The sequence below is a fragment of the Hemiscyllium ocellatum genome, chromosome 48, assembly GCF_020745735.1.
Source record: "Hemiscyllium ocellatum isolate sHemOce1 chromosome 48, sHemOce1.pat.X.cur, whole genome shotgun sequence".
NCBI classification, from domain to species: domain Eukaryota; kingdom Metazoa; phylum Chordata; class Chondrichthyes; order Orectolobiformes; family Hemiscylliidae; genus Hemiscyllium; species Hemiscyllium ocellatum.
This window is the reverse complement of record NC_083448.1, coordinates 18,037,971-18,065,273: the sequence shown is the minus strand read 5'-3', so window position 1 is coordinate 18,065,273 and position 27,303 is coordinate 18,037,971. Positions and strand designations below refer to the sequence as shown.

General features: G+C 39.8%; 1 protein-coding gene across 1 annotated transcript in view; it reads right to left on the bottom strand.

Moving 5' to 3' along the window:
- LOC132836913 (phosphatidylethanolamine-binding protein 4) overlaps positions 1–27,303 on the bottom strand; it is a 353,288-nt gene that overhangs the window by 231,220 nt on the left and 94,765 nt on the right. The window contains exon 3 of the mRNA XM_060856479.1: positions 1,239–1,337. Within this exon, the coding sequence (XP_060712462.1) occupies positions 1,239–1,337 (99 nt within the window). The remainder of the gene's footprint in view (positions 1–1,238; positions 1,338–27,303) is intronic.

Below are 27,303 nucleotides of genomic sequence, written 5' to 3'. Positions count from 1 at the left end.
AAGCTATTTAACAAGTTGGTCTCCTTTTTCTCTAAGACCCAAGTGTCACATGCACACAATACACACTTAAAATTGTGCTCCTCGTAAGTTGCTATTTTTGAACATTTTGTTCAGACTTCTGGTCAACAATCATTTTGTCTTACACAACATGGCCATCTCTTTTGTTATCCTGGGTTTTATTTCTTTGTCAAATCTTCCATTTGCAGACATTAACTATCATAAATATTTGCATCTTTTTGAACATATGAATATTTCTTGGTGTTTTTTTATACGCATCTCATTTCTTTTTCTCAATGTTCACTTTTGTTCTAAAATTCATGCCTGCTGCCTCTATATACTGGTTCTTGAAGTAATTGCTACAGGGGTTTTGCTACCTGACATGAATTCTCAATGCCTCTCTTACAGTCAGACAGTCATAGAGATGTACAGCACAAAAACAGACCCTTCAGTCCAATTCATCTATGTTGACCAGATATCCTAACCTAATCTAGTCCCATTTACCAGCACTTGGCCCATATCCTCTAAACCCATATACCCATGCAGATGCCTTTTAAATGGTGTACTTTTACCAGCCTCCACAACTTCCTCTGGCAGCTCATTCCATACATGCACTACCTTCTGCATTAAAAAGTTGCACCTTAGGTCTCTTTTATATCTTTCCCCTCTCACCCTAAACCTATGCCCTCCAATTCTGGATGCCCCCACCCAAGGGAAAAGACCTTGTGTCTTTACCCTATCCATGCCCTTCATGATGTGTGGTATATTCATTCAGGTGAGAAGCCAAATATCAATGAGGTGAATTGTCATGTTAACAAGTTAGTTAACAAGCTATTATCCTCTTCAAATTAATTTTTGGTTGCCAAGCAAGAAACTAGCACCATTTATTTGACAACTGTACAGTAAATGCAGCAAGATGGTCCTAATGTTCAGATAGGCCTCAATGGACCTTTCGCACAATTCTGGAACAAATCTCATCATAATCCACAGGGACCTACAAGATCCTGTCCATTGAAAGTGTTTTTTTTCACAAAGGCAAAATGAAACATCCGTAACAGAAAATACCATGATCAGAATTTGTGACTGTTGTTTGGGAGGGCAGTATTTCATTTATGTTAAGCAGTTTAGCTAAAACAAAAAAAAACAAAATGAGATCTCAAAGTCATTTTTTTTTCAAATAAGTTCTGCTGAATTGTGCGTAAGTTAATTAGGCTGCACATCTATAATCAGACACTACTTACAAGTATGTTGGTCACCAACCAATGTCTCCAGAAACGGTATTTGGGGTTTTCCTTGCTCGGGGCATCTGGATCTGCCATTATCAGTACGTATTTCATGTCCTGTGAGATAAATATGTGCACACAATTAAAAGCATTGCTCTGAAACAACAAAACAAGAATCACCACGCTAGAATCATACCACTCAAACTTGAAAGCTATCAAAGTGAGTCAAATCTTCTTTCAAGGTAGAGGGGAAATATTTATCAAAAAAATGCTTGCGTTAATAAATTCAACACAGCATATATATTGGCATTATTTGGGAACTTCGATTCAAAAGTGAGAGAAAATGGATATTAGCATTCAGTTTTTTTAAAATAATGATCAGAAAATTATTTTCAGCAGTGAACTTGAGTTGAGTTTAATGATAAAGAAACAGAGGGTCAAGGCCATTGGTATGTTAAGATCCAAATAAGAGAAGTCACCCGAGCAAACTGGCAGTTTTTATTACTTGGTAAAAGCCTTGACACTGTGAAGTTTAGTTTCTTGAAGTGTCCAGGCTGTCTCAGTTGGTAGAAATCAATAGCCTATCAGAACTTAACAAAACTCTTTTCAAGCCATAACAGTTGAAAAGAGATCTTCAACTGCTTCACATTCCAGGAAGGAAGGCTGGAAAGAATAACTTGATCAAAGAACTGTAAAAATTAAGAGAGAAGCGATACTTCAATTACTTCAAGAATGACTAAGTGAAAAGGACATAGTTGGGAAAGGGCTCATGTTTTTTGCAATTGTGTTATAATCTTCCCAAATTGTCTTTTTGATATCTATATATGTATAATATAGGTGTAGGAGAGAAACAGAGAGAGAGGAAGAGAGATTTGCTGTTTTCTTTCTTTTGTGTGATAAACCTGTATTCTGAAAACAATATTGGCACCCTCTGTGAAAATGTTCAGTGAGTGACCACCATGGGAGCCAAACTGCAAAAAAAAAACTTTTGACCTGTCATTGCATGAGTGAATTGCAGAAGGAGGCCATTCAGCCTATTGTTCCTACAATGGATCCATCAACAAATTTGTGCATACAATTTGTACATGAGTAATCATCCAATGCTCTGCTGAATGCTTCATTTTAGCCTGACTCCACCAGATTTTCAGGCAATGCATTTTAGGCCCTAACCACTTGCAGTGTGAAAAAGATTTTTCTCACATCACTTTAAATCTATGCCTTTTCATTATTTTTCCATTTACTAGTGGAACAGCTTCTCCATTCCTGCTCATGACTTTGAAACAAACTTCTTCAATGTATCCTCAGAACTGAAGTTCCTCATTCCTGGAACTATCGTTGTAAATTGCTTCTGCATTCTCTCCAACATAGTCACATCTTTTTAATAATGCGATGCTCACAAATGTATACATTATTCCAGCTCAGGTCTGACAAGTGTAATGTACAAAGTCAACATTAACTCCTTGCTCTTGTGCTTCATGCCCCTATTTAAAAAGCCAAGAACACTGTTTGCTGTATCAAATGCTCTGTCATATCAATCCTACCCCGGCCTGTCTGCTCCTGTGTTCCCTTTCGAATTGTATCCTCTATATAAAATTATCTTCCAATGTCCTTCCAAACAAAGTGCATAACCTCACACTTCTCTGCTACCTTTCCATCAACCTAACCACATGCTTTTGGAATTCCATTCTAACTCAGTTTACAATTCTTCCAATGTTTGAGCCATTTGCAAACTTTGAAATTGTCTCCTGCACAAGATCCAGATAATTTATATATATCAGCAAGAACAAGGGTCCCAATCTTGATACCTGGGAACTCCTGAAAGATATCAATTCACCATTACACTGTTTCAAATCACTCAATTTTGTATCCACATTGCTACTATTCTTTTTCTGCCATGACTGATACCTTTCTTCACAAGTCTATCATGTAGCACTGAAACAAATCCTTCACTAAATCCAATTATATTGCAAAAACATACCTTCATCAACCCTTTCTGCTACATCTTGAAAACCTCCAGCAAGTTAATTCAACACAACTTCCTCTTTAAAAATCCGTGCTGACTCTTCATAATCAACCCACCATTGTCCACATGAGAACTAATTCTATCTTGAATAATTCCTGCCTCAGGCGACTGACTGTGTGGAGTCTGCACGTTCTCCCAGTGTCTGCGTGGGTTTCCTCCGGGTGCTCCTGTTTCCTTCCACAGTCCAAAGATGTGCAGGTCAAGTGAATTGGCCATGCTAAATTGCCCGTAGTGTTAGGTAAGGGGTAAATGTAGAGGTATGGGTGAGTTGCGCTTCGGCGGGTCGGTGTGGACTTGTTGGGCTGAAGGGCCTGTTTCCACACTGTAAGTAATCTAATTGCCTTGTGAAGCTTCGCCACCAAGGAAGTCAGTTATCCAGCCAGGTTTCACTCTAGGATTTGACTTGCACAATATTATCATTAGCTGGTATCATAAAATTTTCTTAAAATCCAAGCAAAATTTCTGAGGATGGAAGATGTGTCATACACAATTTGTCATATCGGGTTGACTGGGCCTTATTCTCTGGGGTTTTGAAGAACAAGAGGGGAATCTCTTCAAAACATAAAGATGTTTGACAAGGCTGGATATACTGGATATAAGGATGATGTTTTACCTGGCAGGAGATCCATAATAAGAGGTCACAATCTCACGAAGTGCAGTAGGTCATTTTGGACTGACATGTTGAGAAATCTCTTCACTCAGGGGTGGTGAGCCTAAGAAATTCTCCATGACAGAAGACTGCGGAGGCCAAATCACTGAATATGTTTAAGAAAGAAACAGGGCGTTTTCAAGAGGCTGAAACTGACAAGCAGGCGTGGTGAGAAAGCAGGGGTAAAGCACTGAGGTAAAGAATCAGTCAAGATCATGTTCAATGGCAGAATGGCTTGATGAGTCAAATAGAAAACAGGAGCAGGGGTAGGCTATGTTTCTGTACATCCTTCACCCCTTAATATTCAATGGCATTTCCAATGCTGAATTCCCATAATCAATGACCTGGAGATTAACATTGACCAGAAATTAAACTGGACCAGCTATCAAAAATAGCTGAAAATGTGTTGCTGGAAAAGCACAGCAGGTCAGGCAGCATCCAAGGAGCAGGAGAATCGACGTTTCGGGCATGAGCCCTTCTTCAGGAATGAGGAGAGTGTGCCAAGCAGGCTAAGATAAAAGGTCGGGAGGAGCGTTGGAAATGTGATCGGTGGAAGGAGGTTAAGGTGAGGGTGATAGGCCGGAGTGGGGGTGGGGGCGGAGAGGTCAGGAAGATGATTGAAGGTCAGGAAGGTGGTGCTGAGTTCGAGGGTTGGGACTGAGCCAAGATGGGGCGGGGTGGAGAGGAAATAAGGAAACTGGAGAAATCTGAGTTCATCCCTTGTGGTTGGAGGGTTAGGAACCTCGGAACCCTCCAATCACAAGGGGTGAACTCAGATTTTTCCAGCATCTGCAGTCCTCACTTTCTCCAGCTATCAAAAATACCACGGTTACAAGGGCACGCAAAAAATCAGCAGGGAGTAACTCAGCTCCTGACTCCCCAAAGCCTGTCCAATATGTCCAAGGCACAAGTTGGGAGTGTCATGGAATGCTCCTCACATGCGTGGATAAGTGCAGCTTCAACAACACTTCAGAAGCTTGACACCATCCAGGTGAAAACATCCTACCAGACGGACCCCCTGTCAAATACCTTCAGCATTCATCTTTCTCCACCACAGACAGCAGCAGTATTAATTTTTTTTTCAAGTCATCTGTTTACAGTTGTGTTGGAGTGGGCCTGAGTTGGCATGGAACTATGATTATTTCACATTGCCCACAGACACAAGTAGGGCTCGTGCAGGATCCCATAATCATATTATTGATTTGAAGCAAGTGATACAAGGTGAAGGATAAATTGCTGAAAAAGGGGGAAAAACTCAAACTCAACTTGCAATGCATGTTGTAAATCAAAGACAATTCTGGAAATTCCTTGTTTGTCCCAACAACATAATGACTTTAGGCTGCAACAACTAAAGATCAACAAGACCACGTTCTGTGAAATGACACTCTCAAATGGGAACATGCATGCCTTCCTGCTTGTGAGAAAACAGCATGTATTTTACTGGTATAGATTTGTGTTGCATGCAGTCAAAACAGTTTGTGGGCACAACACATTGTGTGTGTAAAACTTTACAGGATTAATGACTGACTGCCGGCAATCTGCTAAACCATATGATGAGTTGATCATTTGATATAAAACAGTGTTAGCTTTGCCACTTTTCTAGTAACAGGACGATACATGACTGAGAAGTTCTCTGCATGTACTATGCACAATTAAACACAGATTAATTAAGCACTGTCAATTTTGACATTTGGAAATACCTTCTGAATAAAAATTCATTTCCATTTGCAGTATTCTCCATTGTATGTAAAATCATGTGTGTAAGTTCAACATCTTCTCATGTCTGCCAAACACCGTCAAGTAACTTGATTGATGTTTTCAATTGTTTCATTCCCATCTTATCATCAGGAAGTGGCTTTACCCCAGATTTGAAAAGTAGCACACCAGTATGACTGAGCAAAGCTGGATCAATGCATCAAACTTATTCTTTCTGCAAGTTCTGTACAATCCACGCGAGAACAAGTTCTAATAAATATCAAGGAAACCAAAGGCAGCAAATATACTACACCCCGTCGCACTAAATGCACTTTTGTGTCTTCCTCGCTCTCTCTTTCTCTGTGCCTAAGTCTCTGTAACATATATCTTTCTCTCTCTTTCTGCTTATGTCTCTGGAATTTGATTCCAGTTCTAACCTGCTCAGTTAGACAAGAACTAATCAGTTTCACTCGTAAACAACTCCTCAGCTCCTCATCAGGAGGAACCTACAGTCACAGAAACAGAGTTTATGACAGGTATCACATTCTTTGTTGTAAAATTGCACAGCCATCCTGGCAAACCAATTTTTAAGAAGTTCTTTTTCAATGCAGTCCAAAGTTTTGAAAGACACAAAAATAAAAAGACAGTCCTTTACAATGGAGGAAAAAGTGAGGACTGCAAATGCTGGAGGTCAGAGCTAAAAAAATGTGTTGCTGGAAAAGCGCAGCAGGTCAGGCAGCATCCAAGGAGCAGGAGAATCGACGTTTCGAGCATAAGTTTCCTGAAGAAGGGCTAATGCCCGAAACGTCGATTCTCCTGCTCCTTGGATACTACCTGACCTGCTGCGCTTTTCCAGCAACACATTTTTCAGTCCTTTACAATGATCAAGTCCCCGAAGAATCTCACATGTTTCAAAAAGTCTAATCCCATTCTTTGGGACATAAACAAGCATAAGCCTAATCTACTCAACCTCCCCTCATGAGAAAATGCCTCCATCCCTGAAATCAATCTCACAAACTGCCTCAAATGCCAGAGTTGGTGATTTATTACAGAAAATTCATGCGCAACCTGGCCTCCATCTTGGCACCCTCAATGATTAGCCTTGAGAACAGTCACAGAGTCAAGAAGTAGCCTTTAGGAAAGTGAAATAGCAGAAAGTGAGGACTGCAGATGCTGAAGATCAGAGTCAAGAGTGTGGTGCTAGAAACGCACAGCAGGTCAGGTAGCATCCGAGGAGCAGGCATAAGCCCTTAATTAGGAATTCCTGATGAAGTGAAATAGAACTATCGTCATCTAAGGTGTTGACCCACTATGATCCCATGAGATGTGGTCCTGCCATGTGATGCACCCCCTTACTGCATTGGGATAGTATTCGCTTACCAGTGGCCCAGCAGAAAGGCACATCTAATGGCATATTGTTCCTGGACTGTGGCTGATGCCAAATGAAGATATGCCCAAACAGAGAAGGAAGGCTTTGCGGTCAGATTTTGGTGAGAAGGTTCCACCAATACCTTAACAGATGTAAATTAGTTGTAGCAATGGAGCACAAATGCCCTATTTGGCTATGCCACCCACAACTTCTAGTCAAATTCAGCGGTGGGTCCTTATTCTCAGAGCATTCAAGTTGAAGTTGCAACATTGTCCAGGAGGTCAAGTGTCAAATTCAGATGCTTGAGCTGCCTCCCTCTGGCATATTTATCAGCGGAAGAGGCCGCTCTGGTTTTCAAATTTTCAGGATACTCTTCTGGCCACTGCTGACAACATCTGACTGTGGACGCAAAGAGATCCCATCCTGCCAAATTAAAATAACAGGGCCATCATAACCAACAATGAAACCTTTCTGGATCGAGAGAGACCAGATCACAGCAGAGGGCTGCATATTATTATTAATAAGAATGATTGACACGAGTAAAGGCTACCACCAGATACTGGCTAAACTCCACCAGGGGTATTCCATGGGCATACAAAATGAAGATGTTGGCAGGAAGTTATGTTTCGTGGCCAGGACTGGATGCCAACATGGCCATGTTGGTGGGGCAATGCCCAGAGTATTATCAAGGACAAGAATTACCACCAGCAGCTCCCACATTCATGGGAATGGCCGTGTCAATCAATGAACAAGGTTTTACATCGACCATACTGGTCATTTCATGGGCTTCATGTTCCTGGTTCTTGTGGATACCCATTCAAAGTGGTTGGACGTGCATTGAGTTCAATGGGGGACGATGAGTGAAAAGCTGCAGCATCATTCATGGTGCAAGGACTCAAGTATCGGTCATGGACAATAGAATGCCATTTACCAGGAGGATTTCGAGTATTTCCAAAAGTCAAATAGTATTCACCATGTTTGGACAGCTCCATATCATCCATTGTCGACAGGAATAAAGGAAAGAAAGTCCAAATGCTGCAGACAGCCTGAAAGACACAGCCGATAGCTTCATTCAATACCAAACCATCCCAGTTCCTGTTTGATTGTCGGACCATCCCTCATGCAAGTACAGGGATTGCTCTAGCAGAATTGCCGATGGGAAAAAGACTCTGCGCCAGGTTAAACGTGATGGACCAGAGTTGGAAGTGAAACCGTATCAGGAATGCCAATGCCAATCACATGCTCCTCGAAGAAAGAGAGAAAGTTTACTTCAGGGGATGAAGTTTGGCGTCAAAACCACAGAAATGGCCCTGCAAGGGTACAAGCTAAGGTTGATGCAAGTCAGGTCCTGTGACATACAAAATTCAGTTGGTTGAGGCGGTCCTGAATGAACATGTGGATCACATAAAAGCTGCTACCTCACAAATGGATCAGAAGCAAAACATATCCAGCCTCTTAGAGCAGCCCGAAAGCTGTCAGAAACAGTGGGTTCTCCCCCTCCATCTATCGAAGAAATCTTCAAGTCCAAGACGGATGCAGCTGATGTCGCAACCCTAACACCATTACCGCCTGAAGAGGAAGAATTTCTTCTAAGACACTCCAGATGCAAGAGGTGCGCTACGATCCAGTGCAGGCTAACTCTGTCCAAGTCAGAGTCGGAAGGAATCAGACCTGGGACCACAACATCCTATGAGAAGCTACAAGAAAAATAATAGGCCATATTTCTCAACTTCAGTGGGAAAGGGAGGGAGTGACTACAATGAAATTGGCTTGGTAGATCTCATTGACGAGGAGTTCCCTAATTGGGGCTGTTAGCCTGAGCCAATCAGGGAATCCTGGCTGATAGATATCAAGAGGAGTCCACCCTCCCCTTCACTGTTTGATCACACAGTATTGCCCTTTGATGTGAAGGGCACTGTTTTTCACTGACCACACGGGTGTTTCCTTTCTTCCTGGTGGTGGAAATTTGAATAAAGAAAAAAAAATCAAGAGGAGTCTATGGAGTTCTCCTCACTCTGTGAACTGGCTGTCAGTTAACTTGTCAGAGTCCACCTACTGTGCAGGTATAAATAAAGGGTGGCTTGCTGATGGGATCCCGGCCTCTGTGGACTTAATCCACTTCGTTAGAGTTAAAAGCTGCTGCTGCTGTTGGAATTACATGTTAGACAAGGTATCTTACTGAATTTATCTTTACCAAGTATATGTTATGGGATGTGCCTATATTGGAACAGTTAATTAGCATGAATATTTTGATATTTCAATATTTCAATATAATATGCATTTCAATATTGTTACCATTTAGCCAATTCTTTTGTTTTTATTTTATCTGCACTTTGAATATAGTGTAACATTAAAGTGTGTTTTGTTTAAAATTGAGTAGTTTGACCAATCAAATTACATCTAGAACACAATGCCTTACACTTACCTTTTTTAAAGAAAGAAAATGTTCGGGTCTAGACTATCTTTTAATTTGTATTTTGCAGGGTTCAGTCTGGTCCATAACAGACAGCTATTTATCGATGTCTACAAGCTTCTAATAATTTGTGACCCTGAACACACAATTGTTTTTATTCACCTGGAGCTCCAAAATTCTCATACTCAGCAAACACTCAAGGTATCTTTCTTGGATCCCAAGTCGATGACCTCACACGCATATCATGAACTTCATTTTGGCCAATTTTTTTCCCATTCATTAAAATCGTCTATATTCCTTCGCAACTTCTTGCCTCCAAACTTGCTGTCATGCCTAATGTCAGGTCATTTTTCTGATCTCTGGTCTTGTTTGAAACCTGTTAATTTAAATCCTGTTTCCTCAACTGACACAGGCCAAGCCAAGTAGACTGCTTACATCAACTTCATCTGTGTCTCACTGCATCTAAAACTTAGATCATGACCTCCTATTGCTTTCAATGGAAGAAATAATGAGGTGGGAAAAAGTTAATGTTCTGTGAATCGTAGAGTTAAGTGAGACTCACAGTTTGGGGCAAAATATAATCTGAAATTTTTTTCCCAAACACAAGTTCTGAAGTGTTCTATTAGTTGAGTTCTTGACCTCAGTCAGTGAAATCTGTCAAGCAGGATGGCAAGCAGAGGCAAGGTATTTCCTTTAAATAAGCCAGTGCAATTTCAATTTTTCAAAAGCACAAGTTTAAGTCATGAAAGAATAGAAGCATGAGAGGCTAACACTGACAAGGTAATTCTTTCGTTGAAGAAAAGATGCAGGGAGAATGGCAGAGGAGCAGAGTTCCTTGTGTGGATTGCATTTTCGAAAGAATAGTCAAGAAAATATAACTGCTAAGAAAATGAAGTCAGGCTTTTTCTTTCCAAATCAGAACTCCTTAAATAATACAGCACGTCCATTTGGATGCTTCTTTGAGAGGGCTGAGTCTTTGGAATATCTTGCCATGGGGTAGCGAAGGCAGAGTCCTTACGTATACTTAAGGCTGAAATAAATAAAGTCTTGATCAGTTCAGGGTTCAAGGGTTATGGGGAAGAGACAGGAAAGTAATTTTGAGAAATGTGTCAGATCAGCCACGTTCCTTTTCAATTGCACAGCCTTTCCAGTTCGCCTATTTCTTATGAAATGAAGGTCTTATTTTAGCTTAAGTTAGTAAGCAGCCTTTCAGGGAAAGTACAGCATGTTCCAAATCATTTCATGTCTTCATGTATCTAACGCATTTGAAACTAATAATTGCAATAAAGGAATAATAATACAGTATTTCCTTGATAACAAAAAAAACTTGACTATGGTTTGTTTGGCTGCAAGAAATTAGATCTTTATTTGTAAAGAGAAGTCATGCAGCAGTCCTGGTGCATATTACAAGGCTGAACATGCCTTGTTTACATGAAATTAAACCCACAACACTTCAGTACAAAGATGCAAAGTAAGTCACAATTACTCGTGCCATCTGATAACATACATTTGATGAGACATGCAGTAGTAACTATAGTTCTGTCAGTAGCATTCTTGCCTCAGAGTCAGAAGATTGTGGATTTCCTCAAGAACTTCAAACATAAAGTCTCGAATAACAAGTCAATACAGTATTGAAGAAGTGCTGCTGTGTCCAAGGTGCTCACAGATGAGACATTGAAGGCTCTTTGATCAAACTGAGCGATTCTATTGCATGATTTCGAAGAGTGACAGCAGTTCATCACTGACCCAGTGAATCCTGATACCTTAAATGAATGATATCTCATTGCCCTTTGAGAGACTTGGTTGTGCATAGAATAGTTTGCCCGCTCCATTCTTAAAACAGCGATGACTGCACACAAGTCCTTAAGTGGCAATCAAGTTCTAAATTGTTTTGGGACATCCTGAAGGTGTAAAAAAGTTTATAAATGCAAGATGGTCTTTCACTTGATGACCTCCATATGATCAGCTCAAACATGGGTCACAGTACTTCATAAGATTCTAACATCTATTCAAAAACCTTGCCTAAATTTTAAGACAACCAGAATATTTATTGAAACACTGGTGATTTGCTGTTTGCAAATATTTCTTCAGGGATAGGATTCCATGTCATAATCCTAACCTAACTCTCCCATCAGAACTTGCTTTCTGAATATTACAAACAATGGTACGTAGTAGCTTGGTGGATAAAATGATCATCTGCATGAGAAGAACGAATACATTCTGTATTTTTGTCTCAGTTAAAAATATAAGTTGTGTCAAAATGGGGAGGATAGATCTAAACTTCAAAGTTGACAGCAAGAGCTTGATAGCTATTGGACTTATTAACGCTCAAACTTAGTAGGTTTTACTGCATTAAACAAATATGCTTTGAGCATACTTTGAAACCAATGTCCTGCTAAAATGATGTTGCTTTTCCTCCATCCTTTAATTCATATCCCGACAATTATACAGCACTGTACAAAATAATACAAAACATTATCACTTTCCAAAGAGTAATTTATTTCCTGCTAAAATGTTAATTATGGAGGACACTTCCAATTAAGTACAAATTTACCAAATTAAGTCCCTAATACCTCAAAAATACTTCCTCTAATAGGATTATATGACAAAACCTTATTCTGCAATTGGTCTCCATGGTAACCATAAGTAGCGAACGTGTCTCAGTTAATAATGTGAATTAGAGACTGGGCTCCATCTGTATTCATCATGGCTTTGGTTAAAGTTGCATTATTCCTTCCAAATCGTCTACATTTTATTTCCAAGTCAAATTCATTTGTCCAAAGATCAACCCATTACTTAATTCCTCACACACTATTCCTGACTTAGTGCTGTATTGCCCCTCAGTGAACAAAAACACTGTATGCAAACTTTAATAACCTTCAAGTGAAAACAATGATGATGCAATACTTTCTGAAATTCCCCATATCTTAACAACGTATTCTGCTGAACATTAAAGGCCCCAGTTAATCATAAGCCAAAACATATGAACCAAAATCACTTAAATTGCCATTGCACTGATTTCACAGATTCTCTGCCACACAATTGGAAACATGAAATTGAAAAAAAATTAATATCTTACTTCATGCACAATAATAAATGATTGCATCATGGCATTAAGAATCAGAAACTCTAACTTTATAGCCAAGGATATTCTGACCTCCAAGTTAAAGATGATATCTACTAAGACTTCAAAAAAATCAGAAAAAGGAACACTTTTCAAATACATGTGTACAAATTCAAGACAGTTAATTAAGATCATGCTTGATTAATAGGCAGTTCAAACCAGATTACTGAGATAATGTAAGCTATCATGTAATGTGCTCAATTTTGGTGAACTCTGACTAATTTAAATTCAAATATGTCATAGCTGATATGTATTTTAACTGTTTAAGTGATCTGTTACAGTTTACACACAGTTTGAGTTCCTATGGCAACAACATTCAAAATAAATGAGGCTGGCAGATGGATCTGCCTTGCAAGTCCACAAATTGCCCTGGAAAATCCACCTGGGGTGGGGGTGGTTATTTGTCTCTGCTTGGTACACATGTTGGGAAGTTGAATACAGGGAAATAGAGAAGAGCTGCTCCTCCAATTCTCTGCTGTAACTTCTGCTATAGATGGCACACTTCAACTAAAACTGGATCAGGACCCATCTTTAGACGAAGCTGGTATTGGACCCCACTTCTACCGATGTTGGGATCGAAATCTACCTTCGGTGGAGGTCAGGAACTCCATCTCCAGTGACAGACTTGTTATGAAGGTGTATGGGGTACTGTACCGTTAGGAGAGTTAAAAGCTAGCAGAACTACCTGACACGGTACCAAGTGTTTTGAACAAGGTAACAATGTAACATGTGGTCGAACAGTTAGATTAGCTAGATTGCCTAGAAACAAAAAAAATTTCAAAGTTTGTGCGAAGATTTGTAGCTCGGGTGCTTGTTGTAGTGGTTCTATTCGCCGAGCTGGAAGTTTTTGTTGCAAACATTTCGTCCCCTGGCTAGGAGACATCATCAGTGCTCTGGAGCCTCCTGCGAAGCGCTTCTTTGATGTTTCTTCCGGCATCCAAACCAGACATCCCACTCAGACCCATAGTATCACTACCAGGGACACCAGCATACAAACTGGCCAAAGAACTACAACTGAAACTGAAACACCTGGTCAGCGGATCCAAACACTCCATACAATCAACACAGGAATTCTTGGACGCCATCAGGAATACACACATAGACAAAGAAGAAACCATGATCTCATTCGATGTGACGGCACTGTTCACTTCGATTGACAAAACCCTAGCCAGAGAAACAATAGCCAACCTACTGGACATACACAACAGAAAACAGGAGGCGGAACCTATCAACAAAGACGGCATACTTAAACTACTGGACTTATGCCTCACTACACACTTTACATTCAATAATCAGATATACGAACAAATCAACGGAACACCCATGGGATCACCAATCTCGGGACTCATAGCAGAGGCAGTTATGCAAAGGTTAGAACAAACAGCCCTACCACAAATTCAACCCAAACTCTGGGTCAGGTATGTCGATGACACTTTCGTAATCATCAAAAACACGGAAATAGAAAAAACACACTGGATCATCAACGCCACACTCACAGGTATCCGATCCACGAGAGAAGTAGAAAAGGATAGCCAACTCCCATTCCTAGACGTGATAGTACAGAGAACACTGAATGGAGAATTCACCACAAGGGTACACAGGAAAACAACACACACAGACCAAGTCCTAAACTATGAAAGTAATCACCCCAACACACACAAACGAAGCTGCATCAGGACACTGTTCAAAAGAGCTACAATACACTGCAGTAAACCAGAACTGCAAAAAGAGGCAGAGGAACACCTATACAAGGTATTCGCCAAAAACGGATACCCGCGCAACTTTATCAACAGATGCCTAAGAGACAGACCACGGAACGAGGACATGCCACAACCAAAAGGACTAGCCACACTACCATACATCAGGAGCGTTTCAGAACTGACAGCCAGACTACTGTGACCGCTAGGACTCATAACGGCACACAAACCAACAGCCACGCTCAGACAACAACTTACTAGAACAAAGGAGCCAATACCCAACATGAGCAAAACTAATGTAGTTTATAAAATACCATGCAAGGACTGCACAAAACACTATATAGGACAAACAGGAAGACAGCTAACAATCCGCATACATGAACACCAACTAGCCATGAAACGACACGACCAACTATCCCTAGTAGCCACACACTCAGACAACAAGCAACATGAATTCGACTGGGAAAACACTATTATCATAGGGCAAGCCAGACAGAGAACAGCCAGGGAATTCCTAGAGGCATGGCTTCCATCCACAAACTCCATCAACAAACACATCGACCTGGGCCCAATATACCAACCACTACAGCGGACAGCTGAAACTGACACCCGGAAGCGGCAAGGACAGACCACTATAAATGCCGGAAGAAACATCAAAGAAGTGCTTCGCAGGAGGCTCCAGAGCACTGATGATGTCTCCTAGCCTGGGGACGAAACGTTTGCAACAAAAACTTCCAGCTCGGCGAACAGAACCACTACAACAAAAAAAATTCAAATTCAGCCAGTTTAAATTATGCCCCAAAATGCCAAATTCCAATCAGGTTTGAATTTACTATTTTGACAATATTAACACCAATAAAACAATCCGATTCTTTGGGGTATAACACAGAAACAAAATTGAACAGTTGGAGGAGAACTGCCCAAAGACCAACAGATGTAGGCTGCTCGTCAGAATTCTCTGAGAGGTACCTGTCTAGAGAAGGAGTTTGCACACAGAAAAAAATATTGACACTGACCTGAAGAGCAAATCTACAGAAGAAGATACAAAGAGAAGATACAACAGCTGGCAGGTTTTGAAACTTGAATCTTTCAGTAAATCTTAAATCAGGAGGGGTTTGATCAGATTAGTATTGTGGAGGGGAAGGTCAAAGATAAGTTAGAGAAAGGAGTTATAAATGGTTGTGAATTAATTATTCTCTGTTAGACTTTAAAAAATAAACTTGTTAATTTTTACTCTAAATAGTGACCTTTGGAAATAGTTCCTTGCCTCTTGAATTTTAACTGATTACAGCAATGGGTTAAATCATTTCTGTGTTGCAGGTTTAAATTACCTGGAGTGGGGGGATACCCCATCTCAGAACACATTGGAGATCGGGGAGGAAGCAGCTACAAGGGGCTGTAGGAGAAGGGGAACCAGTCTGCAAGGAAGAGAGAAAGAAACAAAAAAGAGACTCAGCTAAAGAGTCACACTAGACTCAAAACAGTAACTCGGTTTCTTTCTCCACAGATGCTAGCACATCTGCTGAGTTTATTCAGCAATTTCTGCATTTGTAACAGATTTGTGCATGTGCAATGAAAACTCACAAGCTCTGTCTTCATTGGTCTGTTTAGCTGATGGCTTTTTGTTTGTAGAAGTGTCATTTATTTTTAAGAGAGTATTTGTTGTTAACTCACGCCTCTTGTCCATTCAAGGATTGTGGTATTCAGGAAATTAATGCTTTTATTGGCTGTTGTGGCTTTAAGTAATGGAGAGCTGTGATATTGATGACCTTTTCTAATTTTGTTTCTGACTCCGTATGTCCCAAATGTCAACACAAATTCAGCCACTGAGCCTGCACCCACCCTCTAAAACGCATCCTACCCAGACCCACCCCATGCCCATAACCCCAGTAGATGGTTAATCTATTGAGCCTGCACACCCTCTGGATACTATGGAGCAATTTAGCTTGGCCAATCCACCTAACTGGCACAACTTTAATTTGTGGGAGGAAACCGGAGCACCTGGCAGAAACCCATACAGACAAGGGGAGAATATGCAAACACCATACAGTCATCCAAGGCTGGAGTATCTTAGCGATTATGAGAGTTTGGACAAACTTGGACTGTTTTTGTGAGATCGTTAGATGCTGAGGGGAGACCTGATAGGAGTTAATTAAATTACGAGGGGCATGGATAGGATAGATAGTAGGAGTTTCATTCCCAGGGTGGAAATGTCAAGTACTAGAGAGCATAGCTTCAGGCTAAGAGTAGAACACTTTAAAGGAGATGTGCAAGGACAATTTTTGTTTTACATAAAGAGTAGTTGATGCCTGGAACACACTGCTAGGGGAGGTGGTAGAAGCATATACAATAGCAAAGTTGAAGAAGGCATTCAGACCAACATGTCAATAGGCAGAGTATAGAGGGATATGGACCATGTCCAGGAAGATGGTTTTGGTTGGGAACAGTATCATGGTCAACACAGACATGGTGATGTTAAAGGGCTTGTTCCTGCGCTGTACTGTTCTGTGTTCCATAATCACCCTCATATGTACTGACTAATATTTTGATCAGATCTGTTTCAAAGAAAATGAAAATAAATGCAGGAAAGGATTTGCAGAATTTATGAATGCACCTTTTTTTAACGAATGATTGTGGTGGTTAACGTCCTTCATTAAATTTATTTTAAAGATTATTTTGACAACAGACACGAATGCTGTTACTTGCTCTGGGGCTTCCATTTGATTGGTGCTACAACCACAAATGTGCTTTGATGTACTCGAATCATCAGGAATAACAGGAAAAACCATGAGTCTTCAACTATTTTGAAAATGAAGCAGTTCAGAAAATTACTTTTCATTTAAAATTATTTTCTCTAAAGTACAGGTAAATGTCATATTCAATGAATATCTCGGTGGCAAAATTTTATACAAGTTGGAGATTACATATTATGTCATATATTATATTAATTGAAGATTATATTATGGAGGAGGCGATGGCCTAGTGGTCTTCTCACTAGATTATTAATCGAGAAACTCAGTTGATATTCTGGGGACCCATGTTTGAATACTGTCAGGGCAGATAGTGGAGCCTGAATTCAACACAAAATAAAATCTGGAATGAAGAATCAATTGATGACCATGTAACCAATTTTAACTGTCAGGAAAGCCCTGGTTCACTGAAGTCCTTCAAGGAAGGAAATCTGCCATCCTCACCTGTTCCAGCCTCCATGTGACTCGAGATCTGAAAAAGCTAATCTGTTCAAAAGGAAGGTAATAAGTGCTGGCCAGCCCACAACAGCTACATCCCACAAGCGATTAACTTACTATATTGGGAGGATTTCAGGAAGCAAGCAAGAAAATTATTTGAGAAGACAAGCATTTAGGTAACTCAAGGAAAACAACAGTTTAATAAATGTGCTCAAAACATAAAAGAAGTTGGAATTGTTACCAAAAAGAAGTTTGCCTTCTGAAATCCAAATTATTTTGTTCATAGTAATCATTTTAATTTTTACACAACAGTTTCTCAGACACTTGAGTGTTACAGGAATTTGATCTTGCTCTTCAGCAGATTATCTCAATAGCATCCACAATATGTTTGTGATAGACCAGAACAGATCAGACTCCGCAAATTATTTGAAGAAGGTAGCCTTGACTCTGATGTTTTCTTATTTTAAAGGTTGATATCAAGTGTTGTTTCCCATATGAAATTCGATTGGTCAAACTACTCAATTTTAAGCAAATGCAATTTATTCAAACAGTATATTTTAACTAAGAAAGAACTTAGACTAACTTAACTCTACTGGAAAATTAACAGAACAATAGATACAGTTACTATTACTAATTTACTGTTCCAATTTAGTAAAATCCCATAAACACACCCTTGTCAAAAAGACAAATTCAGATAACTGATGGTCTCACATGCAGTTCTCCAATCCAAGAGGCAAAAAACATCGTAAGACAACTTTGACAGAGCGAGTGTAGTAGCCAGAAGAAATTCATTGCCTTCCAACTTGCTGAACAACTGCTGAAAGCTAACCTTAATTTGGGATCGCCAAGAGTTGACCACACCCACTCAGGCTGCTTCCACTTTTCCAACTTTAAAAAAAACCCCAAGGCCTCACAAATTGTTAATCTTATTATAGACTGCTTGTTATGTGTTCCCCCAATCTCTGTCTAAAAGAAACACATCTATTCATGCTGCAGCATTGTCACATGTTCAGAAAGAAATCAAGGTCTTGACTAAATAATACACACGATTTTCTAAACTACAAACAATTTTTCAAAGCATTTCTGTCCTTATCTGCATATTTGAAAGGAATGATGGATACAGTGAAATTTTCATGATGGAGATCATCCTCTTCTTTTCTTTCAAAGGAGCCTGTTGCCAACTCAGAGCAAGGTTAATCTCACTTAGGTATGTTTACAGATAGCTCTGTTTCTTTGTCCTCTCGTCAACTTACTTTCCCCTTGCAGCTTTGCAATGATAAGAAAATGCTGATCTCTATTCAGCCTCCCTGTGAAGGACCATCACACCAATATCCTTCAAATAAATGTAAAGTCGCCATTGCCTGACCATACCAACAAGCTGCTATTTCATTAGACAGACACACACTTGGTGGCAGTTCAAGCTGAAAAATCACTACACCACATGAGGGGGGAGGAGTTGGGAAGGAGGAGCATGGTAACCTCAGCTGACGCAGAGATTTAACCCATTCTGTTGGCATCAACTAGTCATCCAGCCAACTGAGTTAAACCATCTTTCTAATAGGCAGAGCAGGTAGAGCAACTGCACAATGTAATCAGGAAAACTAATACATTGTTCTAATGAATAATGAGAGGAATTTAATACATAAGTGAAGATGTGTTTCAATTATACAGGGCATTGGTAAAAGCCTTATTAGAGTATGATGCACAGCATCTGTTACCATCCTTAAGAAAGTAAATGTATTAGAAACAGCTCAGAGAAGGATTAGCAGACCAACATCTGGAGTGAAGAGAAAATGAATGGGGTCAGCTTGTATCTGTTGAAGTTTAAAAGAATAAGAGCTGACTTGACTGAAATGTAAGAAATTCTGAGAGTTCCTAACAGAATAGATGTGGAGAGGATATTTCCTTTTATGGTAGGATCTAAAATTAGGTTATTGCTCATAATCAGGGGTCACCCATTTAAAACAAAAACAATTGATTTTCTGTTTTAAGTTCATGAGTCTTTGGAGCTTTTTCCTGAAAAGATGGGTGAAACAGACTCCACGAGTATTCGTCAGGCAAAGACAGATTGTTATGAAGATGTAGGTATATCTTCAAGAGAGTTAAAAGCAGCAGAACTATCGGACAACAGCACCAAGTGTTCTCAATAAGGTAACAATGTTACACTGGGTCAAACTACTCTATTAGTTTGTTACTTGGAGACAAAAACAAATTTGAATTCGGCCAATCAGTTTAAATTATACCCGAAACAAAACAAACTCCAATCAAGTTTGAATTGAGTATATTGACAACCTTAAAAGCCAATGACACAATCCGATTCTCTGCAGTATAAACCGGGGAAAATCGAACAGTTGGGTGGACAACTGCTACGGCCCAGCATGTAAACAGACTGCTTGAAAACAGCTCTCTCTTAAAAGTCCCTTTTCGATCAGTAACCTGCAATGCAGAATTTCCTAACAAGGAGAAAAGACGACACAGGAAGATCCGAAGACAAGAACCAATTGCTGCCTGGTTTTGAGATAAGAAATGTTGCTTTGTAAATTTTAATTGGGAGTTTTATCGGACTAGTATTATAGAAGAGAAGCTGAAAGATAGGTTAGAGAAAGAAACTGTAAATAGTGGTCAGTTAATTATTCTCGGTTGTACTTTAAGAAATAAAGTCGTTAATTTTTACTTTAAATAGTTCTTGGCCACTTGATTTTTTACTACACAGGATAAATCCTTGCTTTAAATTGAGCAGGAGGGTTTACCCTGTGTCATAACACAGATAGATTCTTAATAAGCAAGGGGTAGGCAGGAACGTAGTTAAAAGGTATCAGATCAGCCCGGATCTTACTGGATGACAGAGCAGGCTCAAGGGGATGAAGGGCCTCCTCCTGCTCTTTGCTTGTATGTTTGACTGTAAATATCTGAGCTTTGAAGACACAGTTACTCTCCAGTAATTGTTCAGTGATTGTTATAATATGCCATAAGCTATCAAATAATGGAAGGGGATTACATTAAACTGAAGACATCAAAGCACAAAATTAAGGCATTGGAATTCCTGGCATCCAATTTGTAAATGGCAAGAGCAAGAAAACATGTCTTAGCCATTCATTACTCCACCAGGAGAAATTTTATTCAAATCAAACTGCATGGAGATGGGAAAGCAGGTCAGCCTCCAACTTCTGAAGAAAATTCATCTCTCAATGAACTAATTCAACCAATATATAATATGATACTGTACAGGTTGCTTGGATGGATCAAGACCTAAGTCACAGAGGACAGGTTGGACTAAGTCGGAGCTTAATCTGCCAGGAAACTATAATTGAATTTGGAGTGCAAAATTCAGTGAGTGACGTTTCTATCATTAAAGTTAACAAGTTTAAGTATTTCCAGGCCCCTCAGACTGAACCGTGTCATGGTGCAGCCATTTCATTGTGCACTTTCTCCTTTCAAGAGAAAGCACTCTCACCTCCCTGTGCTCAGTTAAAGATAAGATCGCAGAAAGTCATTGCTTAAGGGTCACTTGAAAAGATTGATTTTGCTCTGACACAGAATTTCAATAATACTGCTTTGCTCAATGACATTTTCTGAAGCAAACAGTCCAATGAAGTGTCCACTTTTTGAAAAATAAGTGTGTGCTCTGGCCCACCAAATCTTCTCATTTGCATTCCAGAACTTTGCATGTTACCCTGCAAAGAACAGTGGTTTATTTTCAAATGTCAGTATTTGTTTCCAAAAATATTATCTTAGTCACACATGACTAATAGCCTGGAGCAATCATCCTTTTCTTGTGTTCATTCAAGGTATGTGGCTATCTCTGGCTGCACCTGCATTTATTGCCCATCAAATAATTCATCTTGAAAAGTTTGTGGTGATCTGCCCTCCTGAACTGTTGCAGTTCATTAGGTACATTTACAGAAGCACTCAAAACTCAAGGAGGCTAAGATATAGGGAGGGGACTTGGGGCAAAACATTGGTTGCAGAACACAAGGGAGGTGAGAGAGAAAGGTGGTTGCTCCAGTTCGAAAGTGAGATGGGATTACCTCTCCACCTTAATTCTACAGAACAGCTTTGGGAGAAATGAAACATTCTCAATCATCTAATTAACTAATTAACAATTAAGCTGTTGCTTCTTAATAAACTCAGTAAACTACCAGAAAATTACTTCAAGTTGTCAACAGCTTACATTAGGTATTTGTAATTGTGAACACACACCTTAAAAATCAGCATCAAATCAGCCGTGAAAATAAAAATAAAAACATAGACCGTGAGGGGAACCCTCTAAACAAAAATTTTTACCCTGACCATAATGCTGTTAGAAAGGGAATTCTAGGATTTGACCCAGTCACAGTGAAGGAATGACAACAGAGTTCAATATCAAGATGGAATGTAGAAGTTGCAGGTGTTTCCTTTTTGAGTTTCCAAATCAACTCTCCAGTTCTTCACTTTATTCTGAAGTTCAGCAGACATATTGGAGGGACACATGAAAGCCATGTCTGCTGCTCTTTTTTTTCATGATTTTTATTAAATCATGACGTGTGTGTCACTAGCTAAAACAGCATTTACTGCCCGTGAGTCAACTGTTTTCTTATGGGTTTGGAGTCAATTGTAGGTGCGAACAGGTAAGAATGGCAGATCGAGTATAAACACAAGTAAGTGATGCTGCACCCCTACCAATCATTAGTCAGACTACACTTGGTTTAATGTGTTCATTTCTGGGCATCTTACTTAAGAAAGATTGTCAAAGCCTTGGAGAGAGTACAAAAGAGACTTAGTCAACGGATACCAGAAATGAGGGATTTTTGAAACAAAGAAACACTGTAGAAATTGGGCTTAATCTCCATTGAGCAGAGAGGATTAAGAGTTGTTCAAAATTATGAAAAACGTTGACACTGTAAAGACGCATATTCTGCTTCCAGTTTGTTGGTATGTCACAATTTCATAACTGCCAGCAAGAGGGCCAGGAATGAGATGGGGAGAAACTTCTTCACTCAGAGTTGTTTGAATTTGGAATCCACTGTCTGGGAGAGTGATGGAGGTGGATTCCAATGGAAATTTCAAAAGAGAGCTGGATATTTGTTGAAAGATGTGTTTTGAGGGCTTTGGAGATATGGCTGGAGAACAAGACTATCTGGTCGGCATGGACGGTTGGATCGAAGGGTCTGTTTCCATGCTGTACATCTCTAAGACTCTTTGACTCTATGGTACAGACACAATGAGTCAAAAGGCCTCATTCTGCACTGTCAAAGTCTATGATTCGATTTCCTTCCCTGAAGGACATTCGTGAACCAACTAAGTTTTCTTTCACAGCTGACAATGGTTTCTTAATTGCCATTAGGCTCATTACTTATTTCATATATTATGTTGAATTCACATATGCACCACAGTGGGATTTGAACCCATGTCCCCAGAACATAAGCCCAGGGTTCTGAATTACACTTGTACCTCTGTCCTTCTATTTCAGAGGTCATGCTAACGGGAAGCTTTGGAAGTTACCTTGAAGTGGACAGACCACAGTCACAATGTGCCAGTGCCAGCCTCGTTAAGTGAGAACCTAAGAAATACAACAAGAATCTTCAGTCCTTCAAAACTGTTTTGCCATTTAATACAATCAGGGTGAACATCTTCCTCAACTTGACCTTCCTATAAACACTTGGGTTCCTTTGTCCTGTGGAGCAGTGACTTGATGTTTTAGAATTGCAAAGAACCTCATGCAACTGACGGTGAAATTCAAAAATCCTTTTATTGTGAGTACTGTGGTTGAAGATCTATAAAGATCTGCCAGTGTTCCTACATGCTTTCTACAAAGTTGGTTGAATCAACAGACTTTTTAAGTTCTCCTCAGAAGACTGCCCAGATCTTGGTTGGGGAAGTTGGGGTTGTTCATTGGTATAAAACATCTCTCCCTACCTGTACAATTACAGAAAAAACAAAAAATATCTCGAGTGGAATGCAACTGAAGAGCAAAAGAAGGCAAACCTTTCCAATTTTTGTGAAAGCATAGAGTCCCATATGCACCACCTGCCTGCACTTGGTCCATATCACTCCAAACATTTGTTATTCATGTACTTATCCAAATATCTTTTCAACGTTGTAATAGTACTTGCATTCATAATTTCCTCTGGAAGGTAATTCCACCACAAAAATCACTGTGTGAGAAAAATGTCAAATTTTATTCTGATAGTTCACACAGAACTACAAACCAAAAGTCTCAAAAACATCATTGCAGATATCATTGAGAGAATCAAACAATAAAGAAAAGGGCCACTCGGCTCGTCACAACTGTTGTGGATCATTCAAAGAGCAATTCAATTGTTATTCTGTCATGAAAGTTTCATGTTTAATTATTTTGTGGATTGAACTGGAATTATTGTGGGCACCTGGACTTCTCTTTCCAAAAAAGGTCACTGAAAAGGCTTTCAAACTTTTTTGTTCTAATTTCTCGGTACTCTCTTCTGATAACTGGAGATGATCGACTTCAGTTCCAGTTGATAAATCAGGTTCCAATTTCTGCTCTGGATATTGTTCTGGAGGTATTCAGGAAAAGTCTGTTAAAAGAAAAGCTTCCAAGTTCAGCTCTCTTTTTTCTGGAAAAGAAGATTCCTAAATGACTGCTTCAACAAAGATCTCTCCAGAAAATTGCATGTGTTTAGTGATGTCTGTCTTTGTAAGCCAGAACTCAGACTGACAGCCATTGGAACAATATAAACTTCGACCTTTTACCTTCCAGAACAAAAACTTATTGGCCAAAAGTGCAATAAGTTTTTTCCCAGTCTCTGTGGACAGAAAACAATTTTCAACCTCCTAGTTCGTGTGTGTTTTTGACTTATTAAGAGGAATAAAGATTTACGTTTTTATATTGCAAACAAAGTATACTTTGCTAAGTCATCGAATATGTTCTGCTCTTCAATAAAGCAACAATTTTAATGTTCATTAAACAATTTTTTACGAGTGTAATAGCATAGGTTTGGCCACATCAGGAACAGGTAAAACAATTATATTTATGTAACAGAGTAGTGGAACTAAAGAAAGAAAAAGCACTTCTCCCATCTCAATGGGAACATGCCTTTGGCGAGGCCAGCAGTTGTTATTCACCCCTAATTTCCCTGGAACTGCATTACCATTATGTCATTTCAGAGGGCACTTAAGAGTCAACCAACTTGTTATGGGTCCAGAGTCACATGTACGTCAAACTAAGTAAGGATGGCAAATTTCTTTATCTGCAGGTCATTGATGAACCAGATTTGTTTTGCTGCCAATCGATGACAGTTTCATTGTCATCATGAATCAGACTATTTTTATATTTCAGATTAATGAACTGAATTCAAATTCTACCAGCTGCTGTGAGAAATCTGAACCCACGTCATGACAACATTAGTTAGGACCTCAGGATTACTAGCAAAAATATCTCCCCAAAATTCAATTTATCCTAATTACTTGTCTGCTTCAAGTGAAGATGCAATTTCTTACTGTCGTTGGTGGTAAAGCTGTTCCTGCAACACTTTCAGGCCTTCAAGATCCTAACTTGCTGCATTAAAAAAAAACTCACCTCTGCTTCTTTTGCCATTGCTCTTTGTTGTGTATCCTCCAGTTATTGGCTGTTGCGCCTTATGTATTTCATCAGCACACTTCAACAATGGCAGGACAAAGTTTGATTCGCCCCACCACAGATGTTATCATCTGTCCTACGATGTTCAAGAAATTATTTCACAAGAGTGGTGTTGCAGGAAGAAATAAATGCTTCTCCCTCTGGTGTTTCCATAGATACAGCTGAGGTATTCTAAGTTACGGGGTTAGAAACTGCAGGAACATCCATTTCACACCACACAGTGTGACTCATTTTACATGCAGCAAACACAAGCCTGGGAATATCCACTTGAAGGAGAGAAGATGCACACAGACAGTCAGAAAACATGTGAAATACATAGTGTTACTGAGATTGAGCAGAGCTGGCAGCAGGAGAGTGACAGAATCAAGGATTGCCCTGGCAGCCCCATTATTTCTGCTTGTCTCTGTCCTGTAGAAGCTATTCTTCTTATCTTGACTCGATGTTTTCTCCCCTGTCCAATCATTCCCCAGTTGCATCCATGATTCTCTGATGCTTTATGTTGGTTTCAAAAATTTCCAGAGTCAAAAGTGTGGTGCTGGAAAAGGTCAGCAGGTCATGCAGCATCCAAAGACCAGGAGAATCACTGTTTCGGGCACCAGCCCCTCATCAGAAATTTCCAGTTTGCAGGCAGCAGCTGCCTTCTCTTAACCAGAGAAATGCAGCTCCATCCCCCATCAAGATTGTCTCAGGCATCCCCATTTCTTCCTGGAAAGAAAGCCTGAAGCACGTCCATATACTACTTCTTCCTCCAGCTGGCTGAGCTTGTCCTCAGTTTGACCAACTTCTCCTTCAGCTCACCTCATTTTCTGCCAACATGTGGTCATGGGTACCCACTTATATTCATCTCTTTGTGGGGTATGTGGAACATGCATTGTTCCCATCTTCCCCAGGCCCTACTCCTTGATACTTTCTCCAGTACATCACTGGTATCGTTGATGCTACTTCCCTCCCTCATTTTGAACTGGTAAAATTTATCAGTTTTGCTTCCAGTTTCACCAGTACTATCAGTTTTGTTTCAGGTCTCCAGCATCTGCAGTTCTCTGTTTTATGTGATTGAATCAAATGCTGATTGATAACAGGTTTAGGGCAGCATCACCCTAAGACTGCCAACCCACCACTATTGCCTTGGTTCTCTAGGAATTCAGGACGAATGGATGGTCACTGGTGAGGAGTAAAGAGTTAATTCCATCTTTAATAATAGCAACCTGCGCCATGCACAAGGCACCATGTTTTGGTGATGTCAGATGACATGGAAATGGAAACTGAGTCTGCAACATTCCGAAAGCCATCTCTTCTTATTCCTTGCATATCATTACATTTATAAAACTAATTAATGTTCAATCATCTGAGCGCAAAAGTGAACTTACAGCTTGATGAAATCAAGGAGAAACAATAAAAGGAGAGCAGTTCTCAGTTTTATTTTCATTTTCTTTATCAATTGTGGAAATATGTTAGATGGTGAAAAGGGGCTGCGTGACTGTCAGGGAGGGAGAATTGAGTTTTGGTCAGGTGATGAAATCTCCTCTCCAACAAGAGATTGCAGCCCAGATTTCACAAAGCACAAGATGCCACATTTCTAGGATTGTCAATTTCTCAAATCCATTGACACTGTGCAAAACAGGAACATGCAGAAATTCACTGAAACTGCACTATTCAGGTGGTCTAGTTCCCCAAGTCACACAGTATCTGTTCAGCCTGCAGTGCATTGTTTGATAATGTCAATATCACACAGGTAGCAGCACATAATGTGATCTTTCATTAGGAATAAAGAACAAAAATAGGCTGTTCCATCATTCAGGTTAAAATTGTGGTCTCAACACATCTGTCCTCAGAGATCAACACAAGTTTGTACCGTACCAGAAGAATTTCAACCCAAAGAATCCCCAATCCTTCACAGAACTGCAATTTGTGTGCATCTCTGCAACATCTTCAACTGAATGCAGAGCATGCCCCAATGTTTTTCTCTTTCAAATTGCATAGCACATGCAAACAGACATCTGTATTGCTGCTACACCACAGTGGAACATCACATCTGTCACAATTAGTTGTCCTTATTTTAAAGTCACAGACAAATATAGCAGTAACAAAGAACATGCATTAAAGATCAATAAATATTCAATTAGGTGGAACTTATGGCAAAAGGTGTCTTGAAACCCACTGAGGAAGCATTCATTCTTTGAACAAGCCAGATTGGCAGTAATTCTGCAATTGAGCATTAACTGTATCTCAGCTATCAGATGTACTGAGAGTACTGACAATATAAACTTGTCACAACAGTTAATTGCAAAGTATGACAGAACAGGCAGAAAAAGCCAATTAAAAGGATTAACA